Source organism: Mercenaria mercenaria, chromosome 2 (assembly GCF_021730395.1).
Source record: "Mercenaria mercenaria strain notata chromosome 2, MADL_Memer_1, whole genome shotgun sequence".
In the NCBI taxonomy this organism is placed as follows: domain Eukaryota; kingdom Metazoa; phylum Mollusca; class Bivalvia; order Venerida; family Veneridae; genus Mercenaria; species Mercenaria mercenaria.
The window spans coordinates 2,092,168-2,110,922 of NC_069362.1; the positions used below are offsets into that span (position 1 = coordinate 2,092,168).

General features: G+C 34.0%; 1 protein-coding gene across 4 annotated transcripts in view; it reads right to left on the reverse strand.

Moving 5' to 3' along the window:
* Positions 1-18,755, reverse strand: part of LOC123563077 (neuronal acetylcholine receptor subunit alpha-10-like) — a 242,721-nt gene that overhangs the window by 53,138 nt on the left and 170,828 nt on the right. For all 4 annotated transcript variants that reach the window (XM_053528339.1, XM_053528331.1, XM_053528336.1 and 1 more), the window contains one exon: positions 12,223-12,346. In XM_053528339.1, the coding sequence (XP_053384314.1) occupies positions 12,223-12,295 (73 nt within the window). In that variant the 5' untranslated portion in view covers positions 12,296-12,346. The remainder of the gene's footprint in view (positions 1-12,222; positions 12,347-18,755) is intronic.

Here is an 18,755-nt window from a genome sequence, read left to right on the forward strand (position 1 = left end):
ACTTTTATTTACACTGTCCCGTGTCTTTGGAACATGGTGGGGGTAAGAGTGAGGTTGGGTGCGCACCATAAACCGGTTTAAGCTCCCCAGTGGTGTTTTTGCCACTGACCGTTCCAAGGCGGTGCCCCACTGTGTTCCTTTGTTTGTTCGTTTTATCCTCTTGTGTAGGCTTTGTGTATGTGTTCCTTTGTTTGTTCGTTTTGTCCTCGTGTGTTGGCTTTGTGTGTGTGTTTGTGGTGTGCACGTCTGCGTGCTGTAAGTTTCATTTTGGGGAGGCTGAGATTTTGGTACGTGGCATTCCCTGTTTGATATTTGGCTTTGTTTTTATATTAGCCGCGCCATGAGAAAACCATCATTGTGGCTTTGCGACCAGCATGGATCCAGACCAGCCTGCGCAGTCTGGTCAGGATCCATGCTGTTCGCTTTCAAAGCCTATTGCAATTAGAGAAAAACTTTAGCGAACAGCATGGATCCTGACCAGATGGGCGGATGCGCAGGCTGGTCTGGATCCATGCTGGTCGCAAAGCCACTGTTGGTTTTCTCATGGTGCGGCTCATATGTTTTTTCCGTGAAGGAATTACTAAGCTCTACAATGACGAACGCATGCTATACAGACGATTAGGTTAAGATAAACAGATTGTTCCTTGACAAATCTTTTATTAAATGGTCCAATTTGATTGTCAGTTTAGACGATCTAGGAAGGATACTAGTTGTAGCATAAGAATGCTCACCAATGGGAATCGGTCATTTTGAAATACAGATCTTTTAAAAAAGACTTCATGTGATTATCTAGAAGAACACCCTGGATAATATTGTGAAAGATATGGGTTAAACTTAATTGTCCAAAGAAGGCATTAGGAGAGAAACATATAATAAAATTATATTAGGAAAAATGTAATTTAGGATCAAATTACGATGAAGAAATGTAGGAGCTACTTTTTCGACGAACAGATCGTTCCTTGACAGATGTATTGATACATGGTCAAATTCGATTGCCGGGTTAGACGATCTAAGATATGAAATCTCATTATACTGAATCTGTATTCTTGAACAAACATTTGATACAATGAATCAAGAAGAACACTCTTGACAAAAATCGTTATAAGGCGTGTTTTAACATATCTGCTCCATAAAATAGTAAAAAGGTTCTTTGTATTTTGAAAAGATATAATGCGGTAGCATATTAATGTAAGAATGCAGAAATGCTTTATAACTCATCAGCACTTAAATACAGACTGGTACATTGTACATTAAACCTTTTCATAAACATTCTTCGTACCTGCATGTTTCAAATCAAACTGAGCCGCGCCATGAGAAATCCAACATAGTGCGTTTGCGACCAGCATGGATCCAGACCAGCCTGCCCATCTGCACAGGAGGATCCATGCTGTTCGCTTTCAAAGCCTATTAGAGAAACCATGAGCGAACAACAGGGATCCAGACCAGACTACGCGCGGATGCGAAGGCTGGTCTGGATCCATGCTGGTCGCAAACGCACTATGTTGGTTTTCTCATGGCATGGCTCAGTTGTATATTCTGTAAAACTTAGTACTTTTATCGTGTTTGGTCATAACAATTAATAAACGAAAATCAAACATGTCAGACACGACTGTAGTCAGTCGGACATGGACTTCTAACGGAACTCCTTTAATTGAACACAACAAATTATAAAATAAACATTGGTATTGTCAAAAAGCACTAGCATGTGTGTAGATATAATCTTTTAGAGTGCAACGTAAAGCAAATGAGTGCAAAAGATCTTTAAACAGATGTTTTGTGCTGCTCTAGAAATACTTAGAGTATATTTTCGACTTATTTACTAAACCATGGCAATAATTTTCTATAAGCGACTGCCACTTATGTTACTTACAGCAGGCATCAACGTATTTTTATTGACCAAACTAAGCATTAAAACAGATTACAATTGTAGTTTCACCATACATCCTGTAGGTGGATACTAATAAAGCTATTTGTTTCTTAGAGGACAGCATGATGTCTAGCTGTTTTAAATTCTTCTATTCAAAATAAGTGATCTTAAGATTGCTTCAATTTGACTGAAACAGCGTTGTATTTTTTATCCGCCTTGGATAAATAGACATACACCTAAATCGTTTCATTTTAAAACTATTCTGCTTTTAAGATTTAGTTTTGATATTGGAATAAAACAAAATTGTCCATGGTACAAAGACCGGGAAATATCATCGACTGGCACACACTCCTACATATACAAACACACGCACAGACACGCACTTACATATAATTTAATAAAACATTATTTCTATATATAAATATAAATTTTCTCTAAAAACATTAACCGTATCCTATGAAATTTTCTGTTTACTGTATTCCTAAATTGAACATTAAACATACGTTTGTTACCGGATATACATATAACGTTTAACTCATGCTTGTTACCGGATATACATATAACGTTTATCTCACGCTTGTTACCGGATATACAATAACGTTTAACTCACGTGTTGTCGGATATACATATAACGTTTAACTCACGTGTTGTCGGATATACATAAGTTTATACGTTGTTCGTACAAAACGTTTACTCACGTGTTGTCGGATATACAAACGTTAATCAAGCTTGTTTACCGGAATCATAACGTTACCACTCGTTACCTGATATATACATGTAATATAGATTGGTGAATTAGCGGAGGTACGATGTCTTATTTATTGTTATGTCCAGATAATGTCATACCGTTCAGACAAGATTAACCTCTGGCTTTAGAAATTCAACTGATGTCTTATTATTTTATTAGATAATGTCATACGTTCAGACAGATTAACCTCGTTAGACATAACTGATGTCTATTTATTGTAGTCAATGTCATACGTTCAGACAGATAACTCTGGCTTTAGACATTCAACTGACAGGGAAACCGACATTTAAGAAATACTGTTTATTTTGTATTAAATCCAACGGCTGAGATTACACTTAACTCCTATTCAATTTTATTGAACACGTCGGTGTACTACTAAATTAAGAAGTACTTCAGATGCATTACGGATAAATATGTCACAAAAATATACTAAATTGTAAGCGGTCATGCAATGTGTAAGTTTTCAGGTTCGGCATACAGAAATTTAGTACTCGATATTTCATAATGTGCTACTTTAGTGCCAATTATATCTTAGAAATAAGTCCAAATATGCGATGTGTTTAAAACGACCGAATTCAATTTATATCAATGTATCAAAAACGGAAAAGATGTATTATCAAACACTGTATCAAAAACGAAAAAATTATTATCAAACACTGTATCAAAAAGGGAAAAGAATGTATTATCAAACACTGTATCAAAAAGGAAAAAATGCATTATCAAACACTGTATCAAAAAGGGGAAAATGTATTATCAAACACTGTATCAAAAAGGAAAAAAAAATGTATTATCAAACACTTTATCAAAAAGGAAAAAAAAGTATTATCGAAGTCTGTATCAAAAAGGGAAAAAAGTATTATCAAACACTGTATCAAAAAGGAAAACAAGAGCTCCGCAAAGCGGGGCAATATACGTCCGAAGGGTTATATCAGAGGAGGCTGGGAGCAAAATTTCAAGAACTTAACTGTTGAAGCCCAAAGGACAGGAAGAACTTAAAAAAAATTCTAAGTCGACAGAAAAAAAAATATAAGTCCACAAAAATCCTTACCAGGTATATTTATGTCAAAATACACCTAAAAATTGGAGGTACCATCCATGTTGTACCAAAAGTAGTCTCGGTTTTTCCCTATGACCAATAATAAAAAGTTACAAAATAAGTTTTTTATAGTATCATAAAAGGGAAGTAATTAAATATAAATTATTGTAAGTGAACAAAAAAGGATCTGCCAAATAAAAACAAGAGCACCGCAATGCAGTGCAGTGCAATATACACACGAAAAAAAGTCATATGACGTTTGACCCCTAAGTTTGACCTTGACCTTGAAGCGAGCCATCCGAAACATGCGCTTTGCACGTCGTCTAAATGTGGTGAACATTTGTGCCAAGTTTCTTTAAAATCCTTCAAGTGGTTCAAGAGTTACAGAGCGGACACGAAACAAAGTCATATGACCTTTGACCCCTAAGTGTGACCTTGACCTTGAAGCAAGCCATCCGAAACATGCGCTCTGCACGTCGTCTCGATGTGGTGAACATTTAAGCCAAGTGTCTCTGAAATCCTTCAAGGGGTTCAAGAGTTATAGAGCGGACACGAAATTGCTAACGGACGGACGGACGGACACCAGCGTCATATCACAATACGTCCCTTCGGGCGTAAAAAAATTATCAAACACTGTATCAAAAAGGGAAAAAATTCATCATCAAACATTGTATAAAAAAGGAAAGAATAGTATTATCAAAGATGATTAGAGCGTTTGAATTTGTGTCTTCCAAATGGTATAACTTTAGAGAAGCACCATTAGCCTAGACAGGATCTGCCAATAATCCCTGTAAGCGATTGTCCCGGATGTTATTTACAGTGAATTTCCACATTGGTTTATCGGCCAAATGTGTACTTATTCCCTAGAATGGTCGTCATTTTCTCATAGCTCATGCAGCTGGTCGGCGATAAAACTGTTCCTTTCCTTAGGCCAATGTTACGTCTGCTGTTTCAAATGTATCAGCTATTTTGCTTTTGCCGTATTCTAAGTCGGTGAAGCATAATTTAGCTTAAAGGACAAGAAAGCCTGACAAAAAGTTAAGTTCATATGAAAGCCATGCTCAAGCCTTTCATAACGCTGAATGAATTTTTAATTTCGGACCACTATTGAAAAAGATATGGCAGTTTGATCATGGAAGCAGTCATATTTTGTGTGTTTACGACGTCACTTACACACTGCCGAATTCTTTTTTTAGCAAATAACCTTTTTAACAGATTAATTTTATACGTTTTTTAATGTAAGATGTAAAACATGGTAATTTCTTTCATTATAGCTGGAAAAAAGTAGAGAAATTATTTTACAGAAATCAGTAAATACAATCCAAATATGTGTCTAGAAATTTAAGAAATCCGCCATTTTGTTTTGTGTTGCCATGGAAACAAAATGGCCACCATTTTGATCAAATATTTAAATGCTCATAACTTCCTCATTTTTTTTTTGTCGATTTCGAAAATTATTTCACTTCTTTAAATGATTACAGAAATCCTAGCAGATGGAATTAACATCAAACACCGTTGCATTTTCTTTATTATTTTGCGAATTGTGTATATTTTAAAAAGAAACAGTTTCATTTGTTGTATAGGCGGAAGATATATATACATGCAATATTACATTTGAGTTGTTTTTTTAATTCCTAGATTTCTGTATTTAATAGACATAGTGATGTTTTCACTGCGTTTGAAGCAAGTCAACAATGAAGCAACAAACTTTCAATTACGATAATATAACATTATTGGAATAAAGCTAAAGGGACTTGTTCTATTTTGGAGAAATGTGTTATAATTTTACACCTAGATAACCAAAAAGCGAATAAGTTCTCAGACAGATCAACTGGTATATATGAAGGATTTATTTGTTAGCATCAACAAGCCTGGTTTCAAACCCTTTCCTCGTCCCTTGATATTTTCTTGAATGTGTTAGTCGTTCTTGCATTTTGAAAGTTATTTTTCGTTTTTTTTTCATAAATGATAACAGTTGTAATGAACATCTGTATCAACAGTGACATTAAACAACTGCATTTGAATTACTACAACTAATGTATAATTAATTGCCCGAATTTGTAAATGGTATATCTTCAAGATAAACATAATAGAAAGTAAAAAGAGAAATCAAATGAAATGTGAAGGCGTTAACTTTCAAAGCGTTTTTATAATAGAATTAACCCTGTATGTGTTCGCAATCGAATGATAAAACTTTTTAGCCTTCGTTTTTTTTTCCTTACTGCATATACTAAAGGTTAATTACGCTACGACTATTTTCTCTTTTTCTTAATCCGCCTTATTTGTTTCTCCTCCAGTCACCTGCACTCGACAGTTAATATATATATAGCGACACCATGTGAGCAATATCCTACGACATTGTTAAGCGATATGTGTATTTTTAGAGGTGGGGTAAGAGTACCTTGATCCCTAAATTCTCTAATTTGCAAAGGCAAAACATTTCATGTGAACATATTGTCAATTTGGTACTACATGTACACATCATTGTAAAAATGGTCAGTCGGTTACAACCTTTTATAAGTGTTCATGGAAATAAACCATATATGTGTTAAAGTGTTAATTAGATTTGTATAAAATATTAACGTAATCGTACATTATAAGGTTCTGCAGAAGAACATTTGCTAAAGAAAATAACGTTGTAAAATAATTCGATTTATTATTTGAATGTCTGGGACTGTCTTCAGGTATTCATACTATTAATGACGTAGCAGTATGGATTATGTATATGCAGTATAATACTGTGTGTTACAATCGAGCCAATTTGACGCTTGGCCAATAAAGTCATGAACGGGCATTATTGACTAATACAAAAATCAATAAACGGACTTGAATCATCATCAAGTAATCACCAATATGACCTGAATCATCATTAAGTAATCACTAATATGACTTGATTCATCATCAGGTAATTACCAAGATAATTTTACAGAATAATGAATGCCTGATATTTTACCACAGCTTTCATTTAAAATATTGCAGGTAAATTAACCGTAAACAATTAAATACGCACAGTGTAGGGTCTTGTAATTATCATTGTTTAAGGAAAATTTATTCTGTCTATAAGGTCTCCCCAATTAATTCAAGATTCTGGAAGAATTTTCAAAATTGCCTTAAAATGAAAAGTTATGAATAGTTCAACGTTAGATAAAATAGCGAACATTTGTTTCCACGGAAAACAGAAAGTTGAACTAGATATATTTCATTTATGTGTGTAAGTTGTACTTAGTTGTACTTTCCTCTAATTTTTCCACCCAAAATGATTTTGAAAAGTGGTCTGATTTTGAAATAATTTTCATCATTAATATAAGAAATCAACTGATTTCCGTTTATCAAAACTAAGCCCTTAGCTCTATGTGGTTTGCTTAAAACATAATTCAGGTATTTCTCTTATCACCGACATTTCATTAAGTATCAAAATCATAATCAGCGTTTAACTGAATGCTCAGTTTAAAGTCCCATTTGCACTATGCCAATCACTACAATTCAAACGCATTGTCAACGGAGGAGTTGTATAATTCTGGCTGGAATGTCTGCTAAGGATATCATTGAAAGAAATATGACGACATACCACGCCTCCCTATTACTGCCTAAATTGAATTAGGGTTTTGTAATTTAGATTAAATGTGACGAAAAGAAGGCCAAAAACGGATAATTTCTTGGGAGAAAAGGTAAGGAATCTACTTTTACCAAACCTCAAGACAATTCGGACAGCGGCCACATCATGTCATTTACTCGATTATTACAGCTATAATTATAATATTGACGGGAACATGAATGTTTTGTGGTGTGCTGGGGAAGAATTATTAGACTCCGGGGATGCTATTGACGGAAACATGAATGTTTTGTGGTGTGCTGGGGAGGAATTATTAGATTCCGGGGATGCTATTTTTGAAAACCCGTTACAGGCATATACATTTGACACTTTTATTTGTGTCTATAGAAAATGAAAGTTGGGTAACTGAGAAAATAAGCAAATGAATGAAACTGAAGATTTTAAGAGCAAAATCACGTGACATGAAGAACAATGTCTTATAAATTTATTGGACTGACGGATACTCATTCTGCTATAACTTTGTACACGTACTAAGTATTGTATATGTGTGGTGTAAGGATTGTGGCGTTGATTATATTGAATAATTACTTCTTGGAATATAGTTAAAATCTTTTGATTAAATTATAGGATTATGTAATAAAGGCAAGACAAATGTCACATGCATTTTCACTGTAATACATACTGTTCAATTACACTTTAATTTCAGGGAAAGTTGTCTCAGAATTATTACATTTAGTTTCTTTACTTCTTGTCTAATTCCTATTTCAAATTCAATTACGTGAATTTGCTTGTTGTATTTAAGAAATAATAAATATGTTCCTATATTTTATCAGTTAATAAAATATGGGCAGGAGTTTGGATGCGTAATAATTAAATCACGAGTGCGTAGCACGAGTGCTTTAGTTATTCACATCCAAACGACTGCCCATGTTTTATTAATTGATAAAATTATTGGAACATATTTATTATTTCGATTCTAACAACGCAAATAATTCGCATTTTACAGTACTACATTTTCAGCGTAATAGGTCATTCGGGTCATATGCTGTTACAATTTACCCCGTATGGTTAGAAAGTGTTGCATAGCCAATGGAACGTATAGATATTTGTTTCTTTTTTGTCAGAATTTTGAAAAGTATTCATAAATTAGTAATCTAACAGCTCGCAAACTAATTATGAATAGAATCATCAAATTAGGCGAGTTGACTCTGTGTTACGAGTGACGAGCTTAACTTTTATATGACGTCACATCATTATGACGTCATACTTTATGTCATACATTTATGACGTCACCGCTGAATCATAATAAAGCTAACTGAATTCTCTCGTAGAGATCAGAACGTGTTTTACGGACCTACACATAAGTCAGTATGACTTTTTATTATATTTGTGTTTTGGAAATGCTGTTTCAACCGTTTGGCCCTGAAATAATTCGTATATAATGGAAATGAAGTAGAATCTCTTATGTTAAATCTTAGGGGGGTGAAATGTAACAGCTAACAATATTTTATCGTAGATTCATGTATAGGCGATTTCGCTATATGTTTATATAGCAATTGCTGCGGATCGTGTTAGGATTCTATATATAACACACAGCTCGTGTTCCTACAGTTACAATGTCCTTGATTATTTATTTGAAATAACCGACTGGCTGAGAAAATAGAGTTAGGTTTCAAAGAAACGACTGAAGCTTAAAACATAAAACCGTGATCCGATACTGTAGCACTGAGGAATGCTGAAAAATTGAATGATAAAATATTTTTCATCAAGACTTTGAAACACGTAAATAGTCAAAATTTGATTTTGTACATTAGAAAAAAACGTTTGTTTATTCTGGGTTTAAAGCCGTTTTCCATCAACATTCCAGTTACGATACAGCAAACAGTTAACATAGCCAGTGTTACCATGTTATCCGCAAGTAATTTCCAACTTCTCCACACGAATCAGAGGTGGAAGACGATGTTTTCATATCAAATCGTCACGGAGAACATACGCCTCGAAATATTTTTGGTGCAATTTGAAATATTGAGTAACTGACTGTCTGACTGTAATTTTGATTATCAAATGAGCAGCTCTTTTAGGTCTGTAGATTGCTTCTATGTAAAATGACTGACAATTTGGCGGCCGCTGAATACTTTTTATGGAATCTTACTTCTTCATTTCTTAAAATGTAACACTGTTAGAAAATCAATAGCAGTGACTAACCTATGTGAAGCATGGATTATGTGAATTTTGCGAGAAAAAAAGCGAAAAGATGTCTATCACATTACATTAAAATGATATTCTTGGGTAAAACATCAGACACGTTTTCCTTCACTGGGTGGAAGGGCATGCCAATATTTCATTGTCTAAAATACAAAAATGTATTTCATACCCAAATGGACACTTTCTTAAGTAAATTATGGCAAAGTGAGATTTCAAAATGTGTTCAGTATACAAGGTATCTTCTCTAAATTTCGTTGTCTCTTCCACCTTAACAAAGTGCAATTTTCACCTACAAGAGAGAGTATCAATACTTCGCAGTGTGTCCATTTGGGTATGAAATATATTTTCGTATTTTAGACTATGATTATTGGAATGCTATTTCTAGATGCATACATGGCGCTAAATATCACGTCGACGTGACGTCAACATAATATCGTGGTGATGATTTAAGCATTGCTAGTCATATTAGAATGTATCATATGATAGAGTAAATACTCTGATATGACCCCTGACCCCAGTCTCACTAGTCAAAAAATGGCTGCTGTAAGTTATACAAAATATGATTTGAAACCTGTCAACTTTTGTTTTAAATTCAATGACTTTAACTGAAAATCTTTATAAGTATTGTAGATGTAAAAACAGTATGACGGCTATCGTGTGATCAATGCTTAAAATATATAAATAAATGCAAACATTTTTGAAACTGTATACAAAATAAAATATTGACTTTATATATAACCGATCATAAAAAAGTCTCCACATTAACGTTAATATATAGAATAGCACTAGACCTTTCCTTCCTAAAATCCCAACAGAACCATATATCGACATTTCTTTACAAATAGACACATTTGAGAGCCTTACAGAGAACGTAATTTCGTTCATTTATGATCATAAGGAGTGATAACGTCAAACATAGGAGAATAAAATATATTTCCGCACTTAGATTTCTTTTATTAAGAAGGACATTTTGAATACAAAGCACAAAACGGGCAGAATTATTTGGTAATTGAAGTTTTGAGACAGTAATTAATTTGGCAATGACTGGCAGTATATATTCCAGATTCAATATTTTAAAAAATAAGTTGCACTTCTTGCTTTTATTTAGCTATCGTTTTACAATGATTCGCGATAAATATTCATTTGAAGATAATGCAAATTTAGTAATATTTTGTAAGTGAATAATGAAATTTGTAACATCTGAGATAGAATATGGCATAGAACAGACCATATAAAATTGCAAATTGTAAATGAGGGAAAACCCCAAAAGAAACGTTCTTGACGTTAACTCTTTGCTCAAGGGAAGCGACCTATCTACATGTTTTCCAAAAGAATGTTAACTGTTGAGTCATGCTTTAATACTCCTATGCTATAAACCCTTATCTTGCTAAATTTCTGAAATAAACTTGTCCATCTTCCAGTTTGGACAATACCATTAACTGTTAAAAGGGGTGCTTACCAAAAAGATACTGGCTGAATAGCGAACAGTACAGATCTTGAGCAGACTGCACGGATGTGTAGGCTGATCATGATTTACCCTGGTCGCAAAGGCAGAATCAATCGTGCCCAGAAAGTAAGGGTTAAAAAGAAATATTTTAGTGTTATCTGCAACAAGGGATTATAAACTTAGGCTGCAAACAGTCATCAATTTGTATTGTTTGATTTTCTCGTATTGCTTTGCTGTGTTCTGTGAGACATATACATATATTTGAAAATGATATTCTTCGTTTTTTTTTTGTTTTTTGTTTTACCAACATATTATTTCACCTTGTGCTTTGTACAAAAAATCGCGTGCTTGCTGACAAAGTTCAAACATACCCACAGGGCATTTCTTGACATGGCATTTGCAGTTGTCTTACTTTCAAATCATTGACAACAAAATGCAATGTACAAGTCCATATATTAGAAATGTAGAAATCATGCATGATAAGTCCATGCCTAGAGAAAAGATGCATGGTTTGCTAGAAGTTAAACCTATTTAGTCTTCGTAGCATACAATAAAGTTTTATCGGAGCTGTCTCCTTTTAGGAACTCCAAAATAATTTGCTAGCGCAATTTAGGTCAACTTATATAACTCTTTATCAATTAATGATTTCATTTTTTTTTACATTTTTTTCTGATTGTGAAATTTGATGCAGTATAGTGCACATATTTGTTTTATTGAAGATTTAGTTTGAGTGCCTAATCAATAGATATTGCATAACAACCTTCAAATACATGTCCGAATATGTTAGAGTTTAGGGAACATTTGGTTTTTAAATATATTGTGTACGTTTGTTTAAGAGATTTTGTTTGTTTTGGGTTTAACGCCGTTTTTAACAGTATTTCAGTTATGTAACGGTGGGCAGTTAACCTAACCAGTGTTCCTGGATTCTGTACCAATACAGTTCTCCGCAAGTAACTGCCATCTTCCCCACATGAATCAGAGTTGGAGGACGAATGATTTCAGACACAATGTCTTTTACCAAATCGTCATGGAGAACATACGCCTCACCCAAGGCTCGAACTTACTACCTCGAGATCCGTAGATCTGCGCTCTCCCTATTGAGCTAAGCGGGCGGGCTTTGTTTAAGAGATAGATACATGTAGAAGCAAATAAGAATGGGAATGGTTTTCACAGCTATTTTGGTACATGCTTCACATTAAATTTGCCGATTTGCCACCAACCATCGAAAATACAGAACAAAATATTCGCAATTATTCTAAAATATTCTATGGATCTGATAATACATTTTAGCCGTAATTTCTCCACATAGTCAGTGGAAACGACCAGTCTGATATAAATTTATTTGCAAATTTAATATTCTTCTTACTTTTTCCATTGACGATATCAAGTGACAGCCATGCTAGTATCCATCCTAGAAAAAATGCAATAGATAGGTCCATGTTCTTTTAGTCGCCAACATCGAGCCTGGATCTATCTCCTACCAGCTTGGTCTGAAAATAAAATGTAAGTTGAGTTTTAACAATGATAAATACAATTCACAAGATCTCAACTTGATTATAGTCTACGTTAAAAAATTTATAGAAAAATGTAAGCAATTGACCTTTCCGTCAAAAGTTATGCGCATGTTGAATTGATAAGGCAAATTTTCAAATTCAGGGATGCCTACATGATTGACGCTGTAACAGTTAATTATCATTTCCTATTTGACCACCTCGTCTCCTCTTATTGTCTTTAAAACACATTAATTTTCATTATATACATCCATAACCTTTGTTTCCAGAAAAGTCAACAGCGTATATGTCTATCTGAAATAAAAGTTCATATAATGATTATTGAGAAAAGCTAAAAATCACAATTTCTAATTATCGCATGCTATTTACCTTATGGTTAAGATTAGTTCCTTTACAGTTAATCACAGAGTTATTATCCTAAGCCTAAAATTAAGTTATTTCTGATAATATTCGAAAATTTATAACATTTAGCAGAATATCCAAACATGAAGTACATAACGTGTGTCTATGAACGCTTTCGCACATTATCACAATAATGAATCTATAATCTTTATGGCGTTACAAACAATTTTGTAACATGTTTATTAAAGGTAACTGAAGACGATTCAATTAACTCATCTTGATTGCAAAATGTAACAGGTGGATGCATGATAATACCTTCCCAATAGTGTGAATCGATCAATCCTCATAAATTATACACTTTCTATGACTTATAATTAATCTAATTATCTCCCCTTTAATTCCAGCTTGAATACTTGATGAAGGATTGCTTACAGTATTACATGATTGTCGAATAATACAATGGCAAATATATGTGCCGCTGACGACTTAAACGTTAACAAATCAAAAAAGTAAATTATTATAAAATATAGTATCATTATCGTATAATAAAATGGTACCTATTTTCGTCACTAGCGATTCAACTGTAAATAACAGAATGTGGGATGGATATTTTCTGTTTTGGCGGAAGCCTCAGGACGGTTTTCTATTATTCATCAGTTTCAAGTACTCTTAATTGAAAGTCTATAATATTGCCAAACTAAGATCCCTTGGGCAAATCAATATGTCACTATTCACGTTTCAAGTTACTCATCTGTAAACATCAGATTTAGCCGGTTTGGTCGCAGTGTAATGCATTTTAAGAAAGATTTTAATCCTAGCTTTTTTGAAACCAGCAACAATTTGAGCCAATCCGATATCTCATTTGAGTTAAATTGCTTTACATCATCGTAACTATTTGACAGATTTGTATTTGAACTATGTAAATTCGATTTATTACAAAAAGAAAAAACAAAGTACTTTTTTTTTTAGCTTAAACAGTGCTAAAAATTGGCATATTTAAATGGTATCACTGTCATCACTTCCGTTGATATACATACAGAGGGTTGAACGGAAAACTGTCAGATTTCGGTGATTTGTAAGAACAGCTTACGTTAACGAGTTCGATGTAAATAGATTGCGCTGACAAAAATGCAAATTTCAAAAACTAAACAAGATAATTAAGATAGTACCAGGTAATTTTAAACACGCCTGTTAACCATTTATCAAGCATATATTTTCACTTAGAAAATGATAGAAAACAGTTTACTATTAAGAGTGCTTATTGAAATCTTATGTCATCTTCTCAATGCTAAGTGACCATGTTTACGTGTTTCTCTAACATATCCTCGCAAGCTCTTATTTTTGTTTCGTCTTCATATTTTACCAACAGGGTAATGGAAATGAAATGAAAAGTTGATCACATATATATCTTATTTTCCGTTACGTATTTCAGTTATAAGATAAACAACAAAATCGTAAACAAAATGACTGGACATCACAATTAGGAATGTTTATTGACACCTTGTAACAACTTAAATACAATACTTCTGCCACAAAATTTACAAAATATTAACAGCAAACGAACCACACGAACGTAGGCCGTACATCAACGGAAATAACGTTGATTCACCAAATATATATTAGCCGCGCCATCAGAAAACCAACATAGTGGCTTTGCGACCAGCATGGATCCAGACCAGCCTGCGCATCCGCGCAGTCTGGTCAGGATCCATACTGTTCGCTAATAGTTTCTCTAATTGCAATAGGCTTTGAAAGCGAACAGCATGGATCCTGACCAGACTGCGCGGATGCGCAGGCTGGTCTGGATCCATGCTGGTCGCAAATGCATTATGTTGGTTTTCTCATGGCGCGGCTCATATACTGATGCAAGAAGAAGAACGTTCATAAGGTCTTAAATTCTATAGCCCGTGATTTAGCAGTCACATACAGTATGATACATTGCTTTTGTGTGATCATAAATTCATTTCTCAAAGTCCTTACTGACATTTTACCGGCTTTCATTTCCTTTTGCCTTTCAATGATTGTAAGGGCAATTGTGCATTTTTTCTAATACATTTTACTCTATTTTGTATCCTTGAGTACTGCATTGTGCTGCAACAAACACCCTCACTTTATCATGTTGGCAGGAAATTAGTTTTACATCTGGTCTGTATACCGAAAATACATTAACTTGGTTCGTTTGCATGATTAAGAGTTACAGATCAATAATTATTTTCCCCGTATTCAATAAGTACTTGTTGCGAGCTGAAATGCGCTGAGACTGAATCACATTTATAATGTTGCCAATCACTCCAAATTCATCACTAAAGAAAAATAAAATGTCAGAGATATTTTAAAACTATTCAGTAGAGAAACTTGACACAACTGGGTTAGAAAGTAGCTTCTACAATAGAAACATTTTTCTGGAAGAAACATGATTTAATGATGCTGAACAAGATAGTCAGCTAAAAGTGTTGTGTTTAACCATTTATGTACTTGAGGATATCTCCATGGCCGAGTGGTTAATGATTTATGTACTTGAGGATATCTCCATGGCCGAGTTGTTAATGATTTATGTACTTGAGGATATCTCCATGGCCGAGTGGTCAATGTCGCTGTCTTCCCATATCTTTGCTCTCACTTGAAATGAACGTTTCTAAAACTGTGTCAGGAGATACGGTTTTAAGTGTCCTCTTTCATATACAATTTCTTCTGGAAATGCACCAGTCAAATGAGCTTTCATCTCAACATATATAGTCCCAGACCAGATTGTATGGCTTCGGACACTACAGAAGGATGCTTTATTGCTCCATTCAATGTAAAAAGAAAGTAGTTCATATCTTCAAACAGTAACCATTCATAATGAATTTTTAATACCCTAAGGATATATTTAGTATACTTGTTTCTGCAAAATTTCAATATTGCTTTTGTGGTCGTGTATGTTAAGCTCGTATGAGGGAGCCTCCTTTAAGAAAGGAATCTTATCTTTTATACTGTACTGGAATAATCCAAATCGATTTTTCATGTTAGAGAACTACCTAGTAGTTAATACAATTCAGAACAATAAACGAATGTTCTTAGCAAAGTGAATGATATTACTTAGTATAGAGGGTTCTTTTTCGATATGTAATGAGGTCACTACGACACAGTCTACAAGAGCTTGATTGAAGAAGTACCTCTTATGTTGAAATAACACAGCACAGTACCAAACACTAAGGATAACGTGGCAGTTAGTAAGTTTGATTAGGACAAGTTTTTCATTTGATACGGATGAACCTAATAGTTAAACACAAGTATGAACATTTTATTTACTGCTTGGTTATAATCAGACCAATAACCGTATTCAACAACATAAAATATAAAAAATGAAATAAATGGTTTTATATTTACCCGGTCAACTGACACTCTATCTTTTAAAATGAAAAATAGCTTCCTACAGTACATACTAGTTTCCCGAGTAAGGGCTCTTTCTCATAGATAACCAATAGCAAGAGAAGAACTCCATAAAAATCATAGAGCAAAGCGTTCCCCGGTAATTTCAACATCAAAACATTTAACATTATAATTTTAGTCCACTGATTTTGCCATCATATAGCAGTCATTAGAATTATAATGTCAAATCAAACATTGTATATAGAAATGAAACAAGTTTTATGCTCATGATTTAATTTGCATCCCATCCGCTTTTGGAGATATCTACAAATTCTTAACCACATTTTTAAAACTACGCACACTGTTATTGCTAAATCATTAATTAAAAGGGCATCCTAAAGCATATCCATGCTGCCTCATTTGTATGGAAATATGTATCTGTAAGTTGTAATATAAAATATAAGGCTGCTTTGTAATGTTTGATGGCAAGACGAAGTAACTCTGACATGAAAGATGCCATATATTAGATACCATTTCACCAGTTAAATATGCATACAATCAAGATGTTAGTGTAGTTCAATTAATACAAGATCTATTTTATTCAGTGTTGTATATCTTCTGGTGAGACATAAGTCTATAGGTTCGACATAAAATCTGTAGTGCTTTTAAGATAAATTGGGTTGTTTTCTGAATTCCACGTTTAGAGTTAGTAACATACGTCTTCGTTTCCGGTCGATACTGGTAAGTTATTGACAGACTAAGCGCAAATGTTGACGTGACAAGAAGGTATAAAACTGAGCTTTTCTTCGCATTCACCAAAATAAATAAATAAGATTAACAGAATTACCCAGAAATTAATCATAAAATGTATATTTGTTGGTTGATGCAATATTACTTAATGTTTAGCTAGGGTGTATAAATTGATCTACAAGAGAACTGGAAAAGAAATGCTTTCAGTATAAGAATGAAAAACCCAAACTATATATATATTTTAATACATTAAATTTGTAAAAGGAAAAACTGCAAAAGAACATTTCGGAACTGTTGTATATGCACCATATTGTTAGGCTGCACTTTTTGAGCTCTGATTTGATTTAATTTTGTTGTCGTTAATAGTGGGAGTAGAGACATGATTTTTGGAGTGTAGTTTTGTGAATGTGTGCTTGATGTGTTTGTGTCATTATATTTTGGATTGCTGCATGAGTTGATCCAGAATCAGCATCAGAAACAATCACATATATAAACTTGAAATATTTATTATTGATAAACACTTCGTGAACTTTAGTTCACCATTGTAGTTTTCAATCATGGATTTTATTATGTATGACAGCAATTTCTTACACAAAAATGGACAATCAACATCGTGCAGACTTAATCCTATTGTGTTATCAAGGTTAAACGATTTGACAATATTGAAACAGTACATAAGAAAAAGAGCTGGTCGCCTGAAGGCACAGTCCTTGAACAATAGCAAAAGTGGTTACGGTAAACGAGTGGTTTTCAGAGGTGTAAACTTAAGCAACCTTATATACCCTATAAAAATGGAATTAAATTGAATGGACAAAATGAACAGCTTACATGTTTGACGCTAAATTGTCGCTCGGCAGTAAACAAGGATGTTCTTATTGGTCAATTATTACGCGAGGAAAAGATAGATTTTACTCTTCTTACAGAGACTTGGTTTCGGACGACAAACAACACCAATACGAAACGTCTGATCTCAATCAAAATGGCTACAAACTGAGTGTTACGAACAGGCAACATAGGGTGGGTGGTGGTGTTGCACTGACGTGTAGATCTGCTGTAAACATGCGCAAACTTTCGGCAGGAAATTCTTACAGTTTTGAATATGGTATTTGGCAGTTGATTTTCAAGAACATTACCTTTGCATGTAGTTGGGATTTACAGACCTCCGTCTTTATCCACCTGTTCCCAGTTCGTCACAGACTTCTTTCAATATATGGAGGGAGTACTATCACAGTACTCAAATGTAATGGTCATGGGTGACTTTAATCTTCACATCCACGATGACACAAATGCAGTAACATAATTCAATAATTCTTTGTACGCCATGGGTTTACAACAACATGTACAATTAAGTACACACACACTGGTGGTAACATTCTTGATTTGGTCCTTACGGAAGTCGTAAATGGTGTTGAAGTAGTTTCTTGTGAACAGGGTCCATATATTTCTGATCACTGTGCAGTCAAAATTGTGACAAATGTTAGAAAGGAAAATATAACAAGTGAGGTGGTGCTCTTTAGAAATTTCAAAGACATGGATACGAACACATAACCAAGCGATCTGAGAAAAATGACAGTCGAAAGTGATAATGTCGACCTTTTTGTTGAAGAATTTCAGACAGCAGTAGAAAAGATTATGAACTCACACGCACCATTTATAGAAAAAACAATCATCTATCGCGCTCCAAAATCCTGGTTCACAGAAAATCTTCTTCACCTTAAAAGAGTGGCTCGCAAATCTGAACGTTTGTGGAAGAAACATAGACAATCACATCTGCATGAAGCCTTCAAAACAGCACGTAAAAACTACGAAAAAGAACTCAAACATGAGAAAAAATCATCTCTGAGTGAAAAAGTTCTTAATGCAAAAGGTGACTCGAAAAGGCTTTATAGATTCGTATCTGAGACAACAGGCACTAGGTCTGAGAACCCTATGCCAACTGGACATG